This window comes from Doryrhamphus excisus, chromosome 20 (assembly GCF_030265055.1).
Source record: "Doryrhamphus excisus isolate RoL2022-K1 chromosome 20, RoL_Dexc_1.0, whole genome shotgun sequence".
NCBI lineage: Eukaryota > Metazoa > Chordata > Actinopteri > Syngnathiformes > Syngnathidae > Doryrhamphus > Doryrhamphus excisus.
Window position 1 is genome coordinate 8253318 of NC_080485.1, and position 20709 is coordinate 8274026.

A 20709-nucleotide genomic window follows, 5' to 3' on the forward strand; every position below is an offset into this window, starting at 1 on the left:
CTTGTATTTTGCAAACATCAACTGCTTGTATTTTTCTTGAATTCGCTCATCCCAGTACTTTGTTTGAGGTCCTTATTCAATCAGTTCCGCAATTTGATTCCACATACTGAAATGCTGTGGGTTTTGAGTGTTCTCACACTGAGATCATATTTCTCTCGTGTATACTGTATAAGTATTGTATGACATTTTAGGGCCGGGGTCTCAAGCTCAATTTACTTGGGGGCCACTGGAGCTAGGGTCTGGGCGAGGCTGGGCCGCATCAGGTTTTCCAAAAAAAAACCCAAAAAACACATTTATTAAAAACAGAAAAATGAATAAACTTTGCTTTTGTTCTGATTTTTTCTGAAGAAAGCTTTGATAAAACATTCTACTGTTCTCAAATATCTTCATTTTTTATTTTTCTACACAAAATAAGATGAAAAATAAATAAACAAATCAAGAATAAAGAAAATCAATCAATCAGTAATAAATAAATACATATAATAATAATAATAATAAAACACCAAATAATAAAAACTTAAGAAAACCACATATAGTTGGTGGGTAGACAAATTATTTTTTTCAGATTAAAATTAACAAAGCATTATTAGAGCCCTGTAGACATGACAAAACACGACTATAGTCACATTTATACTCTTTTTATTTACAACATTTCGCAACTGCAGGGTCTTGAGACACATGCTAACTCACAAACTAGAGAGCTCGCGACCTAAATGGTAGCCTTCAAGTTATTTCCTTTAAACTTAATTAGCCAAAAACTTACCACTTCCACACGGATAGGGAGGATAACTATGAACAGTTATTTAACCTTTAACATGAACATTAATCAAACTTAATAATTTTTTCTGGGTACATGATACCATACAGCAGGGGTGCTCACACTTTTTCAGCATGCGAGCTACTTTTAAAATGACCGAGTCAAAATGATCTACCCACTACAAAAATGCAAAACATCTATTTATTTTCAAATGTATTGAGGATTATTTGTACGTACAATGTATGTTGATGTACCTTACATAACCAAATGAGCCAATATTGCAAAACACACATAATTAACTATTAACATTTTTTGTAATTACCTGAGTTTACTTTGATGAATTGCACTGAATTGAACCAGCCAGGGATGCATAGTCCGGACAGTAGCTGCTGATAGCCAGCCTCAAGCACACTTCCAAATGTTTATCAGTCATGGATAATATCCGTATCACAATATCCGTATAATATTCCATATCCGTATGGAAGTGATATGTTTTTTGCCTTTTTACTTGGTCCAGCTCCTTCACTCATTTTAGTGACCATAAACTTTAGCGAGGGCTTAAAATCTCGCAATTCGCCGACTAGCTTAGCACTTTGCATCGTTGTTTACGCATGAGCGGTGACCTAAAGGTCAAAATTCAGTTGTCATCTGATTGGTTGTCCTGTATGTCAATCAAGTAACGGGGATGGATGATAGGCTGACATCGTAAGTTCTGCGGCACTTAGAGACGTTGTTTGATTTGATTGGTCGCCCGAACGGCAACATTCTGTTGTCATCTGAATGGCTGCCCTGCTGATTGATATACTCAATCAAGTGACGGCATTGATGCTGGGATGATATTTTTTTAATGTCACCCCGCGATCGACCAGTACCACCTCCGCGATCGACCGGTAGCTCGCGATCGACTTAATGAGCACCCCTGCCATACAGCATCCATATCAAACTTGCGTGGGCCGCACTAACATTAAACTTTCATATCAAGGCGGGGGCCTCAAATTAGTGTCCTGCGGGCCACATGTGGCCCGCCGGCCGCGTGTTTGAGACCCCTGTTTTAGGGTAATAGGTAATTGTTTGTACAACAAAGAGATATTATGATATGCCGTATTCTAAAACTAGTCACTGGGTGTCAGTAATGTAACATTGATGAGACAACAGTAACAAGCTTACATTATATCCTATTTTCTCTTATGACGTCTCTCCCTCTTATGTGTGTAAAGATGACTGTAGGGGTGTTATTTCATGTCTAGAGGTCTCTGAATGGGGTGTGGAGGAAAGGGTGTGGTATTTAAATGATCATTTGGCTCCCAGCTTCTCTGCAATTGTGACACGCGGGGCAATTTGCTGCTGGATCTCTCGCCTGCGATGGAATAAGGATCTACGCTTTAAAAAATGTGAGTCACAAGAGCTTTTTTCAGAGATAACAAGTGGCTGATGTGCTAAGACCCTTCAGTATTACTGTGTCCATACCAAAAATGTCTTTACGTTTGGATGATCTAAGTTTGTGGTTGATTGACATCTATTGAACGTGTCTAAGGTGACAAACACCTTGCTATATTAATAGAATAGAATCAATAAAATAATAAGTAAACCCTATTAAGTCAAATTGCACCAAGTCCAAATCTTCTTCGTCTTTTTCTTGGGTGTTCTTGCCTGGAAGTGTGTATCTATGTTGAGCAGTGTAAACCTAAGACCAACAAAAACTACCAAAGCAAACCAAATTTGGGAGGATGACCTGCAGCATGTCTGCATGTCATCCAAGGCTTGTTTTCGAGATTTTTTTACATATTTTAATTTGACGAATGTGGCATTCATTTTGTTTGTTTAGGGCCTAAACAAACACAGTTAATCAATGTATCCTTATTTAGGCTTATTAGCCTTAGACTAATAAGCCTAATAAAGATACATGGATTAATAGTTATTCAGTATAAGAGAGTATCCAAGTGTATCCAAGAGTATCCTTCACAGCAATGAGGAACAAGAAGACTGAGTGGGATAGTTGAAAGAAGAATATTTTGTTTTGCTGTGGTTTATAAGGTATGTCACATTTACATTCATGCTGGCTGGCAAAAATGTACTCTGATGTTCATATATTTTTATGTTTTGTGTGTGATAAGGGATAAGTCAGCATGATTATTGCACAAGTGTGCCTTAGATTTGGTGTTCCCAACTTGGCGATATTGTCGCTACATCTGACATTTGGCCATATTCCAACCCCCCTTGATGGCATATTATAACAAAAGAAACTTGCATATGGGTGGTCATTGTCAGTGTTGATATATGATGAGGATTGTACTCTGGTATGATTTCAGTGGACTTGCTGGTCCCCAAGAATGAGGATCCTACAAAAAGACGAACTCCAGACTGCTGAAGAAGTCCTGCTGAAACACTTACCAAAGTCCTTGCAGGTATAATCTGCTGACACCTAAACATTTTCATTAATCATTTACATATTTGAGTGAAGAAATTTGTAGTTTGAATTTGAAGTAAGTTGCAGAGCCAGCCCTAACCAAAGTGGTGCCCTAGGCAAGTTTATGTTTTATTCATTCATTTAGTCATTCATTCGAGGGTCGCAGGGGTGCTGGAGCCTATCCCAGCCTATCCCCAGTCTTCGGACGAGAGGCGGGGTACACCCTGGACTGGTCACCAGCCAATCACAGGGCACATATAGACAAACAACCATTCACACTCAACATTCATACCTATGGACAATTTGGAGTCACCAATTAACCTAGCATGTTTTTGGAATGTGGGAGGCATGCACGGGAAAACATGCAAACTCCACACAGCCAAGGATGTAATCGAAATCGGGTCTCCTACCTGTGTGGCCTGCGCGCTAACCACTTGTCCCTGTGCAGCTGATTATGTTTTATATTGTCTTTAATTTGCAAGGCAAAGTGTCACCAAATTTCCATGGCTAAGAAATAAAAAATAAATATAAATATAAATAAATACACAACAAACAACAAAATTAAATATGATATTAATACAAATTTATATTATTTTTTTAATTATTTATTTATTTTAATTTATTTACATTAATATAAATATTAATATAAATACACTTATCACAAAATTAACTTGCTGTAATATTAATTAGGCATTGTTTTACATTTGAGTTAATGTGAGCTTCTTAAAGATGAATTTTTTCCAGATTTTTGGTGCCCCATGAAGGTCACAGCACCCTTATAGTATTTGCCCATATTTCCCAATGGGCCAGCCAGCTCTTATACATTGTTTTGTTTGTAAACCACTGCCATTCCTTTGTTGTTTTCGCAGCTCTACGGCTTGGTATATGCTTATAACAAGAATGAACCTAATCCCGTACAGTTCATTGTTGATACATGGCCTGATTTTAAAGTCTTCATTTGCCGACCTGATACAGAGGTGAGTTTGCTTCCTCCTAGAGCTAGTACCTCTTCTCACTTTGGTATTTTACAGAAAAAGCAAGACTTCACAAGAAAGGTGGCAATCTTTAGCATGGATGAGAAGATTTTAAAGAAAATGCTGTCAGATGAGGATGCAATCAACTGGAGCGCTTACTTTCGACTTGGAGGTAATTTCAATGCACTGAAGAAAAGAAAGTGTCTTGTAAAAATTACAATTCCTTTGAGACAGTTGGGACTGAAAGTCAGGGAGGGCTTATCCCTAAGGGGAAACTTATACAAATGTAAAATGAATGTGTCTAGTACATGTGTAATGATCGCATGAATAATAAGTGTATTTGAATTAATATCATGTAATGTCGTTGCAGGGTGTGATGTTTCTCACACCTCCACGCTCAGAGAGGTTTTATTGAACAGAAAAGTCAACTACCACTGGGTGGCTTCCACAAACGTTCTGTATCTGCCAGATAGCTGTCATCTGGTCACACCGACATTTGATAGGTGTGTAGATGGCAATAACACACACACACATACACATGCACAACGCAACCATTAGCATTATTAACCATATTATTTATGACTCTTCTCACGGGACCCTGTCTGAGGGTACACAGTGAGTCCACTCAGTTTGGGGAGGGGCATTTTGTCAGTTTCGACTGTGAGGAAAAACTTCAAGCCATTACTGTTTTATACCATGGTATACACTGAAACCATTAACTGGCCCACGCCTACCTGTATATTGACTTACTAACTCTATACTATTATTTTAAAAATCTGTACATTGACTGCTTTAAAGTATACCCCTGTTTAATTTCTATGACATTGCTGAAATTTGAGGGGTGTGCTCAGTTTAATGAGATACTCTACTACAAATTTTTAGTAACATTATTTTTTGTTTTTACAGCAAGCTTAAATCAAGGATTTCATCTCTCAATCTTTCCCATATCGACCTAATAAATCGGACCTGGACGTTTGGTGGATCTGAACATACATACAAGAACCTCACATTCCTCATCAGCAACTTGCCTTCATGCTGCGTCATTGATGATCAGGGTCAACCTGTATCATGGATTCTTGTGTATGAATGCGCGGCATTGGGTATTTTATATACCCTACCTGAACACAGACATAAAGGTTATGCCAAAGCGTTGATCTACACCATGGCCCAGAGACGCCTAGCTGAAGGCTACCCAGTGTTCTGCTACATCGTGGAAGACAACACAGTCTCTTATAAGATTTTCAAAAGTCTGGGCTTTATTGAGGATCCCTCATATAAAACATCATCGTTTGAAATAAACATCTAATTCGTAAAAGCTGACATATCTTTGGGTCATTCTAATAATTTGGTACCATTTCAGCTTTGTGACTTGTTTACTTTACTTTGTTTCTTATTATGGCAATGTGGGCTTATTTACTTATAAGAAAAAAGATCTTGGTTGAGCTCAAATTCTTGGCATGCAACATCATCTAACTGTCCACCTCTGCGGAATTTTTTTTTTATCCCAATTGGAAAATAGAATGCCTGGAATACCTTTACAAAGCAAAGGGGTCAGACAACCCACAGAAACTACAATACAGTACATCCTTCATGGTTGAAATCTGAGCTAAAACTGTTGTATTCAACAGCGTGCAATTATGGAAGAAAGGACACCTTCTTGGTGCCACTCAGTCTTCAGGTAAGTCTAAAGAATTTACATCAAAGGGTATCTTCCTGACCGCACCCCTTCATAATTAATTAATGGAGTACACACACTTATGGGTCACATACAGTAAAATAGATATAAATGTACATATGTGCTGGTTCAGACGGTTACATTAAACAGTGGTTGCTTTGAATGTTTATTGCATTGAAATGTGCCTGACACTCTGAAAAACCTGCTTGTGAGGTTTCTGTGCGCCTGTCAACCAAATTATCACTGTGCCGGACGCACTTCAGCTGCACCGAGAATATACCAGGTCAGAGTTGACGATCTTTCAGTGCACCTTTGGCGCACTGTTTTGTCACAAAATTATCACTGCGCCAAGCTGAATCTGTGAACACCTCTACGGCATCACATTGATGCAAAATGCAGCCACAGCCATTTTGGCACAGCCGAGCTGGATGAAATTACCACTGAGAGTCGTAAAAGTTTTTTTTCCACAAATATCGATAAATACCCCATATCCTGGGGGATATGTTAATGCAAAATGTAGATTTAAAAAATGTTAAATTAAAATTGTGTAACAGGGTTGACAGCATCAAGGTCAAGGTTTATTTATAAATCACATTTGAAACAAACAGTCCATTCTGCCCCAAAGAGCTGTGCAGATCAAGAAAATAAAGTGGTGGCAGTGTCACCAACCAATGAATTTTACAGTGAAAGTCATCACTTGCTATCAAAGTAAAGGTATTTATAGATTTTTAGATTTTAGTAGATAGAATCTGAGATGTGTCAGGAACATCTACAACACAAACCCCCTTCCCTTGTCTATACTTAGTCCATCTATACATAATATGATTTCACCAAAAGTCTACTATCATTTTGGCGTTTTGTTATTGGATTTATTTTACATAGGTACATTTCTGTGCACATAATCCTGAGGAGCTTTTATTTTGATATCTATTTTTATTGTGTTGGTTCTCATGTCCAACCGGACATCACTTCCTGATTCTCAGTAGTTCGGTAGCTTCATGTTCTTAGGCACAGATTTAATTTACCAGAGGTGAGTTGAGACATTTAATCCAGTAAATTCTGAGTAATGCCACTACGACGCACTCAAAAGCAACATTCAAGTGTGCTTGTTTTAGTTTTCATGATGTTCAGTGCTTTGTGTTTTTTTTTTTGTGGTTATGGTTAGCATAATGCTATTTGAAAAAGCGGACAGACGTTGGCTGTTTCAATTCGCGCACTTTCGTACTTACTTGCCTTCTGAGTGCACAAGTGCATTCACACTGAAAAGTACCGCACGGCATAATGTAGTGCGGTGACAGTACCCGGATGTTGCACTCAGAACGCCCCCATAATGGTGAGTGTGCCATGATGGACCTTCAATCGCCATCTTGGTCACATAGCGGAAGGGTAAAATCGATAAAACCGATAAAACATTTGCTACTTCTTAGCGTATTGTTATTTTTTTTTTAAAAAAAACCCAACACATCAACAAAATAAAATTACCAAATTGACTTCCCTACCATAACACTTGGAATACATTACTATTAAAGAGAATTTACATCGACTGAAACAACAACAAAACAACCAAAAAGTACTAAATAATATTTTGCCAAGTACTTATTGTTATTTATAGATGTGGCAACCATTGAGTCTCTCGTCTGGGTAAATAATATAACATTTAACCATCATATTGGATAAACATAAATACTAAGGAGTGTGGTTAAATAGGCTCAGCTTCTTCACACGTTGAATTGTGGTACACTAAATATGAGATGTACTCCAATGCAACCTTTCATGTATGTTTACAATACACATAACTAATTATATTAATATACTGTTGTTACATTTATTTTACCAGAATTTTTAAATATTAAAAAACACTTGTAACCAGTACATGTAAAAATAAAATATCTTAAATATAAATATAATAACTATCCTGAAGAGCTATATTTCTGTTGGTTGCAAATGTTGCTATTCCACAGCAACATTTGCAATGGTAGAGCACCACCTTGTGACTCTAGTGATATACTAAAGGACTATTCTCCATTGAGTTACTATATAAACAATGCATCTGCATACTACGGGAGTTGCATAATGACTATTTATTTTACTTGAGCTTTACATTCAAACGTTCTGCAAGGCCCAGATGGAAGGTGAGTCGTGATGATCAACTTTAAATGATTGATTAAGCCTGAGCTTTTGATGTCATTCAAAAGGAAACAGGCTGCAAGTGAAGCTTGAAGGGCACACAGCAGTGGGTGACGGAATCTCCCCAAAAATGAAGGTCCTACAAAAAGATGAGCTTGTGATGGCTGAGAAGGTTTTGCTGAAAGATCTACCCAGTTGTTTTGAGGTAGACTTGCAGACATTTGTATAAACAACATTCATGTTTTATTGCCGCAATGCATGAATCATTATGCTGGTAAACTGCTGCTCATTTTCTGTCTTTGTAGGTCTATGGATTCGTGTATGCTTACAATCGGAACAAACCTAGTAACATACAGTTCATTGTTGATACATGGCCTGATTTTAAGGTCATCATTTGCCGACCTGACCCTGAGGTATTCCACTGGGATTAAAAAAAAATATATATATATATACATTATATATAGTATATTTTGTTTGATTCTTTCTGACTTTAAATTTCTGTTTTTATTTCACAGAACAAGCTAGCCTTGGAATGGACAAAAAAGATAACATTCCACTGCAAGGATGAGCAGATTCTGAAGAAAATGTTATTAGAGATAGTTGACTGGAATGATCGTTTTCATTTTGGAGGTAATTTTTTATAGTTACAATATGTCTCGTAAAAGTCATTCAAAATGGGATTCAAAAATTTTTCAATGATAGTAACCTTAGATATCCAATATCCAAAGTATTGTGTGTTGCAATGTATGCTGGACAAAAGTGCATGCATCTAAAAGTAGACTTGAATGAATTTAATAAAAAAGTAATTGTATTTTCCATGGAAAATAAATGAAACTGGTTACAGTAGATTCAATATCGTTGCAGGCTATGACAGCTCTCATGAGGCCATGCTGAAAGAGGTTTCATCTAACAGACATGTCAGATACATACTTCTGACATCTGCCCATCTTCTGTATTTGCCCGATCGTAGTCATCTGATCACACCGGCAATTGACAGGTTGACAGACCATGATGCAACCACATGCACCCAACACAATAGCTTGCAGCTTGCCATAGTAAAGGAAAAAAAAAGAAATACAAAGGACAGTTTCAACCAAAGTTTTGCCGTACGCCCGCTGCACCCTATGTAGCTGGTGTGAGTCGACAACAGGTATTTCAATCTTACGGAATGCTTCCGGGGGCCACAATCAAATAAGGAATCCTACATTGCATACATTAATTTATCGCAGTTGACCAATATTGATAAATATATTCATATATTTTTATTGAACTATATTCATAAATTGACCAATCATGATAAGTGAATGAGGGTTTACAGTAAATACATTCAGTGTAAATGATGAATGAAAGGGCTATGTTAACGTTCAAGGTTACTTTACCTTCATTGAAGATGTGATTCTTGACATGACCTCCCAAAAACCTTCCTCTTCAACACCACCTTCCTGTTTTGCCTTGCTATATGGCCTTTGCTACTATTGAATTCCGTAAATAACTTTTGACAAAACAGGAAGGTGTTTATGAAGAGGGTAGTGGTTATAGTCATGTCTTCAATGAAGTAAGTAACCTTATATGTTTCATTTGTCATCTACATACATGACAAATGCATTGTTTTATCCATGTAGAACTATAACTGTGTAAAACATTAAAAATTTGTGTTGTGTTCACAACAACCGCTGATGACATCATAGAAAGACAACATAGCTGACTTCAGGTTCTAGTTGCCATTTGTTAGTAAGGATGCCAATAGGACGTTTTGTGATAATACATTAGGAACACGATTTGCCTCACAAAGTGTAATAACACGACAAGATGCATGCCGTATTGTACGCAAAGCGAGACAAAATATTTCAAAACCCCAAATCACACTACCTGGGACAGATGTTCCACTGTACTGCAACGCTGGAAACAGTACTGTTCATTCAATGTAAATGACTTACACAAATGTATTTGACCGTTGACTTTCATATAATTTTATCTTCTCAGACTTTAACATTTTTAATTTTGTTTTACAGTGAGCTTGAATCAAGGATTTCATCTCTCATGATTTCCAATGCTGACCTGGTGAATCAAACCTGGAAGTTTGGAGGGGATAAACAAGGGTACAACAAAATTAAATCCCTGATCAGCAACTTGCCTTCATGCTGCATCACTGATGACCAGGGTGAGCCTGTATCATGGATTCTTATGTATGAATACTTGGCGATGGGCATGTTGTATACTCTGCCTGAGCACAGACAAAAAGGGTATGCCAAAGTGCTGGTCCATACCATGGCCCAGAAGCTCTTTGATCAGGGTTACCCAGTGTTCTCCTACATTGAGGAGGACAACGTGGTCTCCTATAAGCTTTTTAAAAGCCTGGGTTTTATAGAGCATCCCTCATACAGAGCACAATGGCTTTATTTAAACAAGTGATCAGCAAACGATACTAATTTGGATTAATTAGGATTTCTGAGTAAATCGGACTAACCATATTTTTTATTTTAGGAGGTATTGTGAGTAAAATAGTTCGTACTAAGGGTGACTTTAATAAGACAATTTAAAATTTGTCAACCAGGGGATCAACATCTTCTCTCGTCAACACAATCAATGTTGTGAATTTGAATGAAGTCCTTTTTTTTGTAATCTCTTTGCAACTGATGAATGCCAAGCTCTGAATAGAGCAACACTTTTTGCACTTTTTTAAATAATTGCACTAGAAGGCTGTTCACCAAACAGACCACCTAAACAGATCATTTTTATAGATATCAGTGCATAATAATGTGCCACATTTCACTTTCTGTAACATTTGAAATAGTAATTTCTGCATTTAGATCACCCGTTACTGGAAAACAATAATGGCATTAGCAACACCATTAAGCCTTTACTCTCATTGCAGCATAAAGCACACGATAAATTCAACCATTACTTTTTTGGTTACTTTGTCAAGTCTACAGCTTGTTGTAATCCCCATTGAGACTTGGCAAAGCTCCTTCATACACTCCTGATCAAAATTTAAGAACAGTTGAAAAATTTCTATTGTTTCTAGTAAAGTGCGTACTCAGTCCCATGGTTTCTTTTTGAATTTTGAAGCTCAAGTTATAACCTCCTTAAATCCAACACTGCAAAATGTAAATTATTGTAATTTTTCAACTGGTCTTAAAATTTTCATCAAGAGTTTATCATTTCATATTAATTTCTTAGAAATTACATATGACCAGTTCACTCACCAGTATAACTTCTCCAATCATAGTAAAAATATGTTTACAAATTATCTAATGAGACTAACCTAACTATCACACTTAAGATACAACATTATTATACCTTCAATTTTTTAATATTTTTTAAAATGCATTTAAAAATTAATTTTTTTTATATATTAATATTTTTTTAATATTTTTCTTCACACTTTCACCTAATACTGTTTCAAATATATTTTGTAATCCAATGTGTGTAATCATCATGCTATCATCATACATAAGTAGTTATTGTGACATGGTGTACTGAAACACCCAACTGGTTTTTGTATGAAGAAAATCTTTCAGTTTCATTTATGTATGAGACAGTTAATTATAAGGTTCTATGTGGAACTTTTTCACTAGATAATCAAAGAATCACTTACTGCAAAAAACATGCTTTTTTTATAATGCAACACTGGACACACACAAAGAGGAATAACTAGCAGTTGTTTTAGTTGTAAAACTTTATTGATTGATTTCCAGGGCATTACTTAACAATGAGTCAAAGAAATAAAAAAAAATAGTAAAATTAATATCAGTTACAGGAATACAAAAGATCCAACTTATGTTTTGGGTAAAATAAGTATTTATAAGATATGTTAAATGTGGCTGCCTCAGGATAAATGAATAACACCAGTACCAATATATTATATGCACATTGCAGCTCAAACAAATTCCACAAGCAGAAGGTATTCTCCATTGATATCTTTTTCAAGTTTTTCATGCTATTTGGAAAATTGTGTGCCTTCTTGATTTTATACTTTAAACATGTTGGTTCAGTTTGCACACAGATGGAAAATAAAGTAATCAAAGACAACATAGTAGTGTGTTTAACCTCTTAACTCATTGGAAAATAAAGTTTTCATTTATACACTCTTAGTGTACAGAAAACTGGTGGAATTAACCAAAAAATGGTCATCATAACTGGGTTTATGTTCAACGGTCTGCAAAAAATGGATTCACCTTCTCTATGAAGAAACAGAGGAGACTTCACTAGATCTGAAATGAAAAGGAACAATTATGTCAGGCTGACAAACAGTAACACAAATGTGCACACATTTAATAACTGCCAGTTTTCATCATAGAAATCAACAAAAAGACTGCAAAATAATCCACAGTCATAAGTAGCTTCCACACAAGATAAGACACAACAGCGCCTCTGCCGGCTGCAGTCAGGCAGTGCCTGTGGATATTCTCATTCATCCAGGTCATTGTATCCTCACCGCACTGAATCAGTCCAACCTGATTGATTAAATGCTGTGAGAAAGCTAATTCATTGATTTTTATGCCCATCCCTAAATCAACCACATGTAGTGAATAGATATTATAACCTTCTTTCACCTCTTTTCTATGTACTCTTCCAGGCGAATCAACCACTTTTCCCAATACTCTGACATAAGCTCAGAGTTCAATTTGTGTGCGTGGGCGGGTGAACCATTCTTGTAAGCAACAACAATGAGGCCATTTTGCACCTGGGAAAAAAAGGGGAGGGATGATGATGAACCATATAATTTAATCACTTACGTCTCACAAAAGCGAGTACATACCTCATATTTCAGCAGCCCCTTTGGAACATATACTCAAGGGACAATACTATAGAGATGAAACTTTGATAGACTGTATATATTAGAGTAGTCAGTGTACAGCTTGTATAGCAGTATAATGTACACTCAGTGCACTCAACACACAATCATTGTCCTAACAGCTGGCAACCCAAGTGAGTACACCTCATAGTGAACATGTCCAAACGATGAATATGTGGTGTTAGCACCATTAGCAACCACTGCTTTAATCCTCTTGGGCATGGAATCACAATTAGCTCATGATCTGCTTCAGAAAGTACACAGTACAACTAAACGCAGCTTCCTATTGCTGGCAGCACCAATGCAGTACCAGACCACGACTACTTTCGTATTTGACTGTTGTCAAGTCACAGTATATCCAAGATTTTGGTCTAGAGTATTGTCCCTTGAGAATATATAATGAAATGGTTGCTGAAATGTAAGGGAATGCTCCCATTTGTGAGATATTGTATACATGAATAGAAGATACTACCTGGTATTTGTATTTTCCATCATTGTTCAAGGCTCCTGCATAGGCTGCCACTTGAATGGGGTTGTCGTATGTGTTGCTCAGGAATGGTTTTGGCTTATCTGAAGTCTTCCAGTCAATAACACATAGAACCCCTCTAAGGACAAAAGTTTATAAGTCAATCGGACATGGAGACAAACTGACAATGCGAACCAAATAAAACTCACCTGTAGCGGGCCACACAGTCCACAACTCCCAAATAGTTAAGAGTGTCATGCTGCACAGTGCTCTCAATAGCTCTTGCAGCACTGACATCTTCCAGTATATGAGAGATGCTCTCCATGTATCCCAATACCTCAGTTGGATGTGGTGCATGCGGTCTGTCATTCCCTGCCATTAGAACCTCCTCCAGGGCGGAATGGAATAGTTTCCCTTGTCTAAACAAATCTGATTAAAAAACAAATTTGATGAAACGAAGCACAGTGAGCATATTTTCAGCATATTCCAAAACATACTTTTTGTGTATTCTTTAAAGCCTTCCGACCCGAGTTCTGCCACCATCCTTTTCTTCCATCTCTCAAGGTAGAAGAGTTGCTCTGATGAAAGTGTTGCCTGAAGAATCCTGGTCACACTCGGTATTGACGACCTGCCTTGATCCCGGTTGAATACAATCCGGATTGGAGGTCCTGACTCGAAATCCAGTGTCTCTGGAGTGTCCTCACAGTGCAAGAATGGATGCATGGTTTTAGGGAGCCTGGTCTCTGGTTTTGACGCAGCCTTGACAATAGGTCCGAACATGTGCTCATCCTCAGCTTTAATTGTCTCGGGTGTTTGAGAAGTGACCCTCGAAGACACGACAGACTTAACAAGAGAAATGTAGCGTTCACTGTCGACTAAGCTGTACGGACTCGGTCCCCTGCGGGAACTGAGACGATGACTGGCTGACAAAAAACCGAAAGTGAGGGAGGTGTACTGAAGCATCCGGACAGAAATGTCTCCAGCGGATGGCAAACGTTTAAGAAGGAACATCGTTGCAATGTCCTTACACCAAGTGTTATATGAGACTGTTACCTACATGTATATATTATGAATATGCTCCGGATACTTGCATTTCGATAGCAGGACGTGTCTCAACATGTTTCCTAGTCAGGTGATTTAAGTGCCCGCCATGAAGGTTTTCACAACTTTCTTCTTTTATGGTGAGTACCTGTCGGCATACCGTTTTAGTGTACTTACACCACCAAGTGGCAATGATTGTGAAAGTTGCACACCTAAAATGCCTGGGCATTGTAGTTCTCAGCATGGCTTAAAAACATAGGCTAAAACAGTCGTGATACATAGCGAAAACCACATTACCCACAATGCTCTGCTCACTAAACTACATCCGTCAGATACGGGCGGATACGCTATTTTGTTACAATTTTGTTGGCCTCTTGTTACCATCATTTTGTGGTAACTAAAACAACAACAGCAGTAATGGTTGGTTTACAAAGAGTTTAAGTAACATATCCTCAAATAGATACAAATATGATATAGTTGAAGTATTGTTTGTCAGTTTTATTACTGCAGTGAAAAATCGTCCGGTGCACGAATCGTCAACAAAGTGGAAGAATATTGACAGCTCGTCAAGCCGCTAGCCGCTCACTACACATACACAACGCTTCCTGCCCTGCCTGCCGACACTTCTTCACTCGACTTCTTTCCAGCTATGACTGATACTTTAGACCAAACCGACAAGGAAAAGGTAAGTCAAGCGGATCATAGCCAGGAAATTGACATTATTGTGCAATAATTAAACGTGCTAAAATAAGTTTGATGAACGAATGGTGTCTATCGCTGCTAACTTGTTCCCATTAGCCTCCGGCTATAGGCTTAGCATCGCCTCGTTTACAAAACTAGTCAAATTGTCTATGACATAATATGGCACTGTGAATGCCGATTAAGTTAAAGGCATCGTTGTGAATCACACAGTCTGAATGTCTGAATACAGTGATATAAAGATGTATTTTATTGTAGTGACAATGGACGAAATGTGTATTCTGTTGACGACTGTAATAGTAGCTTTCATAGAAACGTTTCAAGAAATGCTGATGCAAGCATTTTTGCTTTATGAAAGTTGTCATTTGTAGTCTGTGCGGTTATTCAAGACTAATAGAATTCAACACAGGAACAATGTATGACAATGTATTTATTTTAGTTAGGATTAGCATTACATTAGTGTTTTGTTTCTCCATAGATGCGCTCAGTGTCTGTGGACCTGAGTAATGATGTGTCTCTGCTTATTGACATTCCTGATGCCCTGTGTGAGAGGGACAAAGTCAAGTTTACAGTCCACACAAAGGTAAAATTTTACTTCTATAATGATATGTCACCTGAGAGTCACAATGGTGAAACCATTTCCCTTCGAAGCAGTGATCCATAAATTAATTCTGCTCCCAGACCACACTTACCACTTTCCAGAAGCCTGAAATCTCCGTTCCCAGGCAGCATGAAGATTTCATCTGGCTACATGACACTCTGGTTGAGACAGAAGACTATGCTGGCCTTATAGTGAGTGTTGAATTTTTTTTTTCTGCAAACTTTGAGGAACGGGGCAATTAATTAGATCATGCTCGTGGTTCTCCTTCTTAGATTCCCCCAGCACCCCCAAAGCCTGACTTTGAAAGTCCAAGAGAGAAGATGCACAAACTGGGAGAAGGTGAAGCCACTATGACTAAGGAGGAGTACACTAAAATGAAGCAGGAGTTGGAAGCGTGAGTGTCACATTAATTTTCCTTTAATGAACTTTCCTTTTACATTATATAAGTCATAGACAACTGGATTAATTTTCAACCTTCTTTATATATGCTCTTTTCAGTGAGTACCTGGCTGTGTTCAAGAAAACTGTCCAAGTGCATGAAATTTTCCTGCAGAGGTTATCCTCTCATCCCATTCTAAGCAAAGACAGAAACTTCCAGATTTTCCTAGAATATGACCAGGATGTGAGTACCATATACTGCTGACTTCCTTTTCTGAGTTGTCTGTTGGAAAGAGGGGAAGTATTTTTTTTTACAGTTGTGACACACACCATCCTGCTGTGATCAGCAGTTGTGCTTATCTATGGAGACATTTTCATTCATGTTGTGTTTGCAGAATGTGTGTGTTTTACCATTCTGCATAATAGTGTGATTAATTTGTTATGTCCTATTTACATAGTAATTTCTTAAATGAATATGTTATCGATTATGTGCATTTACATTCTCATGTTTTCTAATTTTAGCTCAGTGTCAGAAGAAAGAATGCCAAGGAGATGTTTGGGGGATTCTTTAAAAACATGGTGAAGTCAGCAGACGAGGTCCTTATCTCAGGAATAAAGGTTTGGCGTTGAAGTGATCATCCTGAATCCAAATCTTTTTCAGCCATAAAGTGTCCTGACCATCTCCTCTCTCATTGTTGTTTCCCACACAGGAAGTGGATGACTTTTTTGAGCAGGAGAAAACGTTCCTTCTTGACTACTACAGCAAAATTAAAGATTCCACTGCCAAAGCCGAGAAAATGACCCGCACACACAAAAGTACTTGAGTGGTTTTATTATTTTTTTAACATTTCAATGGATGGAGGTTGAATGACGGAATCACACTTATTACATAATCTTTTTTCAAATATTACATTTCTTGTGCCTCTTTTCATTCTTTCAGATATAGCAGAGGATTACATTCAGATCTCGGCCACTCTGAACACACTTTCTGCCGAAGATAGTACAGCAAATAGGAAGTGGGTGCAGCGAATAATTATCTCATGAATGAATGAATAAGAATCAGTTGTAATGTGTTTTAGCACTTACACATTGTAAAGTTAATGTTCAGGACACTTGGAAAATCACTAACATTGGATTGTGGGGTTTTTTTTTTCGTTTGTTTTCAGGCACATGGAGAAGCTGTCGGATCTGTTTGAGAAGCTCAGAGTAAGTATCATTTAATGCAGTGTAAATATATTAATGTAATTAAGCTGTTGTTTTACCTTTAGATCACACAGAAAAGGTGTGTGTTCATGTCTCTGGATTGTGAATGATGGGCAAAGTAAAACAAAAAGTGCAGTTTTAGTCTTGCACTGATATCACATCGTTATGCTGCTTATATGCTGTACTATAATGCTGTACATTTTAAGATTTATTATCATGTTTGTCAATTATTAACGACTTAAGGTGAAAAACTGTACAAAACAGCCCATCCTTTTATAAGGGGGGAAATGGCACCCTATAGTGGGGTCAATAAGGTTTATATACTAAATATCTCTGAATTTATACACTGTTTTGACTATGAACTATATTTGTATTTTTCATGTTTTCCACAGAAAGTGGAGGGAAGAGTAGCGTCTGACCAGGAGCTAAAGCTCACAGAGTTGCTAAGATATTACATGCGAGACATTCAGGCAGCAAAGGTAAGTGATGAGTCACACCTTCTCTCCACATACAAATAAAACAGAAAATTCAAATTAAACATTAGGTGCTTCAAAGCAAAGATTAACACAATACTTTTCAAATAAACGGTCTAGCTTTATATTTCTGCATATTTGGTTGTCCCGGCTGCAAACCTTTTGGAGAATTTTTGAAACATTTTGTTGGAAATGCATCTTGTTTTTGTTCTCCTGTTCAGCCCTGTCTATAACACATATTTTAGGATCTTCTGTACCGACGAGCTCGGGCATTGGCCGACTATGAGAACTCCAACAAGGCTTTGGATAAGGCTCGACTGAAAAGTAAGGACATTCCTCAGGCGGAGGAACACCAGCAGCAGTGTCTACAGAAGTTTGACAAGCTCTCAGAGTCTGGGAAGAAAGGTTTGTGCATCCATGTGGAATAAATTGACACAAGAATTGATTATTCAATGGCTATAGAATTACTCAACAATTAAATTTAGTATTGTTAGTTGCGCTCCTGATAGAGACCATTTAATTTATTGCACAATTGTTTTTGTATGTATGCTGTCCAAGCCACATGCACACCTCATGTAACTAAATGAGGTAATCAAAATATTACTGAAAGCTACCATGGCATTAACAATAACAATAATAGCATATTGTCAAATGAATACCTCTTGACCATGTCAGTCAAAACTGAGCATTATTATTTTTGTAAGGTAATTATTTTTTCCATGCAACAGCTGTCCTTGAGTGAATATTGTATGCACAATACAAACCTCATTGTGTTTGCTGCAGAGCTCACCAGTTTCAAGGGTAGACGAGTTGTGGCTTTTCGAAAGAATCTCATAGAGATGGCCGAACTGGAGATTAAACATGCCAAGGTGAGTGGTCTAATCTTTCTCTGAAATGTTTATACTTCTGAGCTTCATTTCTTGAATTGTTTTAGTTATAGCAGTCAGCCTGTAAAAAAACTGTTAAGGGCATAAACTGTAGATAGCTAAAACAAGCAGCCATTTGAGGAGCAAAGATAACAATGGCCTTCAATTTTACAGTACATCCAAAACTGACTTGAGTCTTGAAAATATTCTTCAGTGTCATAGCCTTTTGAATTATCTTTTTAATGTTAATAAATACAAAACACAGGCGGCCACTGGCCACATTCAGCTTTTTTGTTGTTTTTTGCAGCTGTATTGTTTTGAATGTTTTGCCACCAACCAAAGAAAGAATAAATGCAGTTTTTTCCTCCCTCTTCCACAGAGCAATGTGACGCTATTGCAGGGGTGTATTGAGCTGCTGAAGAGCAACTGACAGCAAATGACAGTATTCTTGTCCTAACTGCCATATGACCAGGTATGGCCAGTGAAATCCTGGTGTCTCTGGGGCCTCACACTGACATGAATTCACGCCCCATCTTGGCTTTCACTTGACTCTTGACCTATTGCTTTGTTAGCACAGCATTCTTCTATGTACTCAAACCATGTCCTCTGGTCCGCAGCGCATATTCTTTACACCCAACCCAATATTTTTGACTCTAGCATTGACGTTTACCTTTTGTTTTCTTTTTCTTGTAACAGCTCATTTTCATACAATTCAGTGATGCTTTTCAATGCCATTTCTATTTGAATTTTCTTTCTTGTGAATAGTCTGACACATCTATATGATTTTCACTAGAATAATTTTGAATTAGGGTCTGCCAACACATTCTCAACAATCCCAGATGATGGTTTAGCGCACCACATCCTATATAAAGATGGATTTCTTTTTAAAAATTTGTTTGCACAAGGCAGTCATACTACCTCTAGTACAGGTATGATATTGTCTGCTGTACCTTCCTACTAATTGTGCCCTTTCAATCCTTCCATTTACAATGTTTTGGATATTTTGACCTCATTTTGCCCCATATCCTCAATCGCCTTGATGAGGTCTCATGTATTAGGCCCATCATGTTTTCCAGGTATCGAAACAATTATGAAAAAGTTTCACAATCATCACAAAGCACAGTGGTGTGTTAATACATTATAGATTTCTAAAAGAATGTATTTGTTATTGATACCAAGAGTGGATTTCTTTATGCAAAGATTTTCTAACTCAACGTTAGCTTTTTATAAATTTGTAGCAATATTGAATAAATCCTACTTTCCCAAAATTGGTCTGCTGTGAAATTCTTGAAGCAAACCACGGTGGCAGTTACTATACCACTAGATGGTGCTATACCACTGTAAAACTATAGATAAGTGTTTGGCCATGTGAGCACTGAAACTACAGGAAGTGGAAACAATAAACTATAGTAGCCTTCATTCGGTTTTATTTACTAACTACAGTTTTGTTAATTTCTCAAATTGCAATACTATGATACAGTCCTTTAAACAAATTGAATACCTCTGGCGATGTGGTACAAGCGTAACCCTTAATGGGGCCTATCTTGCTCAATTCAGATATTGGATCCCAGTGGGACACTAAGGTTCTGGAAGTCAAATACACCATAAATCTCAAGTTTCGTGTAGGATAAAACCACATGGCTGACCTACTTGGATTTCTCAGCCTCCTCCCTAACTACGCTCAGAGCCGCCCTTCCCTACAAACAGATCACGAGCCCACAATCCATGGCGACCTATACTTTGCATAAGGGGGTTGTTTCTCAGCAAATGATGTGCACTGCTGCCGAGAAGCATAGAGCACCAAGTCACCCAAGGTAGGAGAGGTAAAAAAAGAGATGGTGGTGTACTGGTACAGCTGCTGCCTTTTTATGGCAGATGGCAGTTTTCCCATCCCCAGACATTTATTCATTTATTTTCTATACAGCTTATCCTCACAAGGGTATGCTGGAGCCTATCCCAGCTGTCTTTGGGCGAGTGGCGGGGTACATCCCGGACAGGTCGCCAGCCAATCACAGGGCACGTATAGACAGACAACCATGACAAGCGACCAACAGTACTGAGTAGCAGTCCGCTGGAACTGGAAGTTGTGACATTTATAAAATCGTTTGACCTTGAAAGTCCATTCACAAAATTTAGGAGTGTCATAACTTCAAGAATCCATGACATGGAGCTTCCACATCATGTAGAACACGAGTACAGCATTTTAAACATATATAGTGGTGTGCTCCTGATGTCTTCTGTTTT

General features: G+C 37.7%; 4 protein-coding genes across 6 annotated transcripts; 3 read left to right on the forward strand and 1 right to left on the reverse strand.

Annotated features, from left to right (window-relative positions):
• Window positions 1-127: 127 nt before the first annotated feature.
• Window positions 128-5444, forward strand: LOC131108302 (glycine N-acyltransferase-like protein 3). Its single transcript, XM_058059270.1, has 5 exons — window positions 128-3162; window positions 4034-4141; window positions 4196-4310; window positions 4509-4641; window positions 5045-5444. Exons 1-5 carry the CDS (start codon window positions 3088-3090, stop codon window positions 5442-5444), a joined length of 831 nt encoding a protein of 276 aa, XP_057915253.1. The 5' UTR covers window positions 128-3087.
• Window positions 5445-6762: 1318 nt separating this feature from the next.
• On the forward strand, window positions 6763-14383 carry LOC131108115 (glycine N-acyltransferase-like protein 3). Its single transcript, XM_058058908.1, has 6 exons — window positions 6763-6843; window positions 8009-8145; window positions 8246-8353; window positions 8456-8570; window positions 8805-8937; window positions 9953-14383. The coding sequence occupies exons 2-6, from the start codon at window positions 8071-8073 to the stop codon at window positions 10350-10352; spliced, it is 831 nt and encodes a 276-aa protein (XP_057914891.1). The 5' UTR covers window positions 6763-6843; window positions 8009-8070; the 3' UTR covers window positions 10353-14383.
• On the reverse strand, window positions 11619-14431 carry mgme1 (mitochondrial genome maintenance exonuclease 1). 3 transcript variants are annotated; one of them, XM_058058904.1, is made up of 5 exons: window positions 13702-14430; window positions 13414-13633; window positions 13211-13343; window positions 12497-12627; window positions 11619-12154 (listed from the first exon to the last, which is right to left on the reverse strand). In XM_058058904.1, the coding sequence occupies exons 1-5, from the start codon at window positions 14213-14215 to the stop codon at window positions 12124-12126; spliced, it is 1029 nt and encodes a 342-aa protein (XP_057914887.1). In that variant the 5' UTR covers window positions 14216-14430; the 3' UTR covers window positions 11619-12123. The 3 variants fall into 3 exon arrangements, with proteins under 3 accessions (XP_057914887.1, XP_057914889.1, XP_057914888.1); XM_058058906.1 differs by lacking the exon at window positions 12497-12627 and having other exon boundaries at window positions 13702-14431; XM_058058905.1 differs by lacking the exon at window positions 11619-12154 and having other exon boundaries at window positions 12493-12627; window positions 13702-14431.
• Window positions 14432-14549: 118 nt separating this feature from the next.
• Window positions 14550-19737, forward strand: snx5 (sorting nexin 5). Its single transcript, XM_058058903.1, has 14 exons — window positions 14550-14665; window positions 14742-14930; window positions 15423-15527; window positions 15626-15736; window positions 15818-15939; window positions 16044-16167; window positions 16446-16541; window positions 16634-16739; window positions 16864-16939; window positions 17090-17129; window positions 17519-17605; window positions 17845-18004; window positions 18383-18468; window positions 18845-19737. The coding sequence occupies exons 2-14, from the start codon at window positions 14895-14897 to the stop codon at window positions 18893-18895; spliced, it is 1200 nt and encodes a 399-aa protein (XP_057914886.1). The 5' UTR covers window positions 14550-14665; window positions 14742-14894; the 3' UTR covers window positions 18896-19737.
• The last annotated feature ends 972 nt before the right edge of the window (window positions 19738-20709 follow it).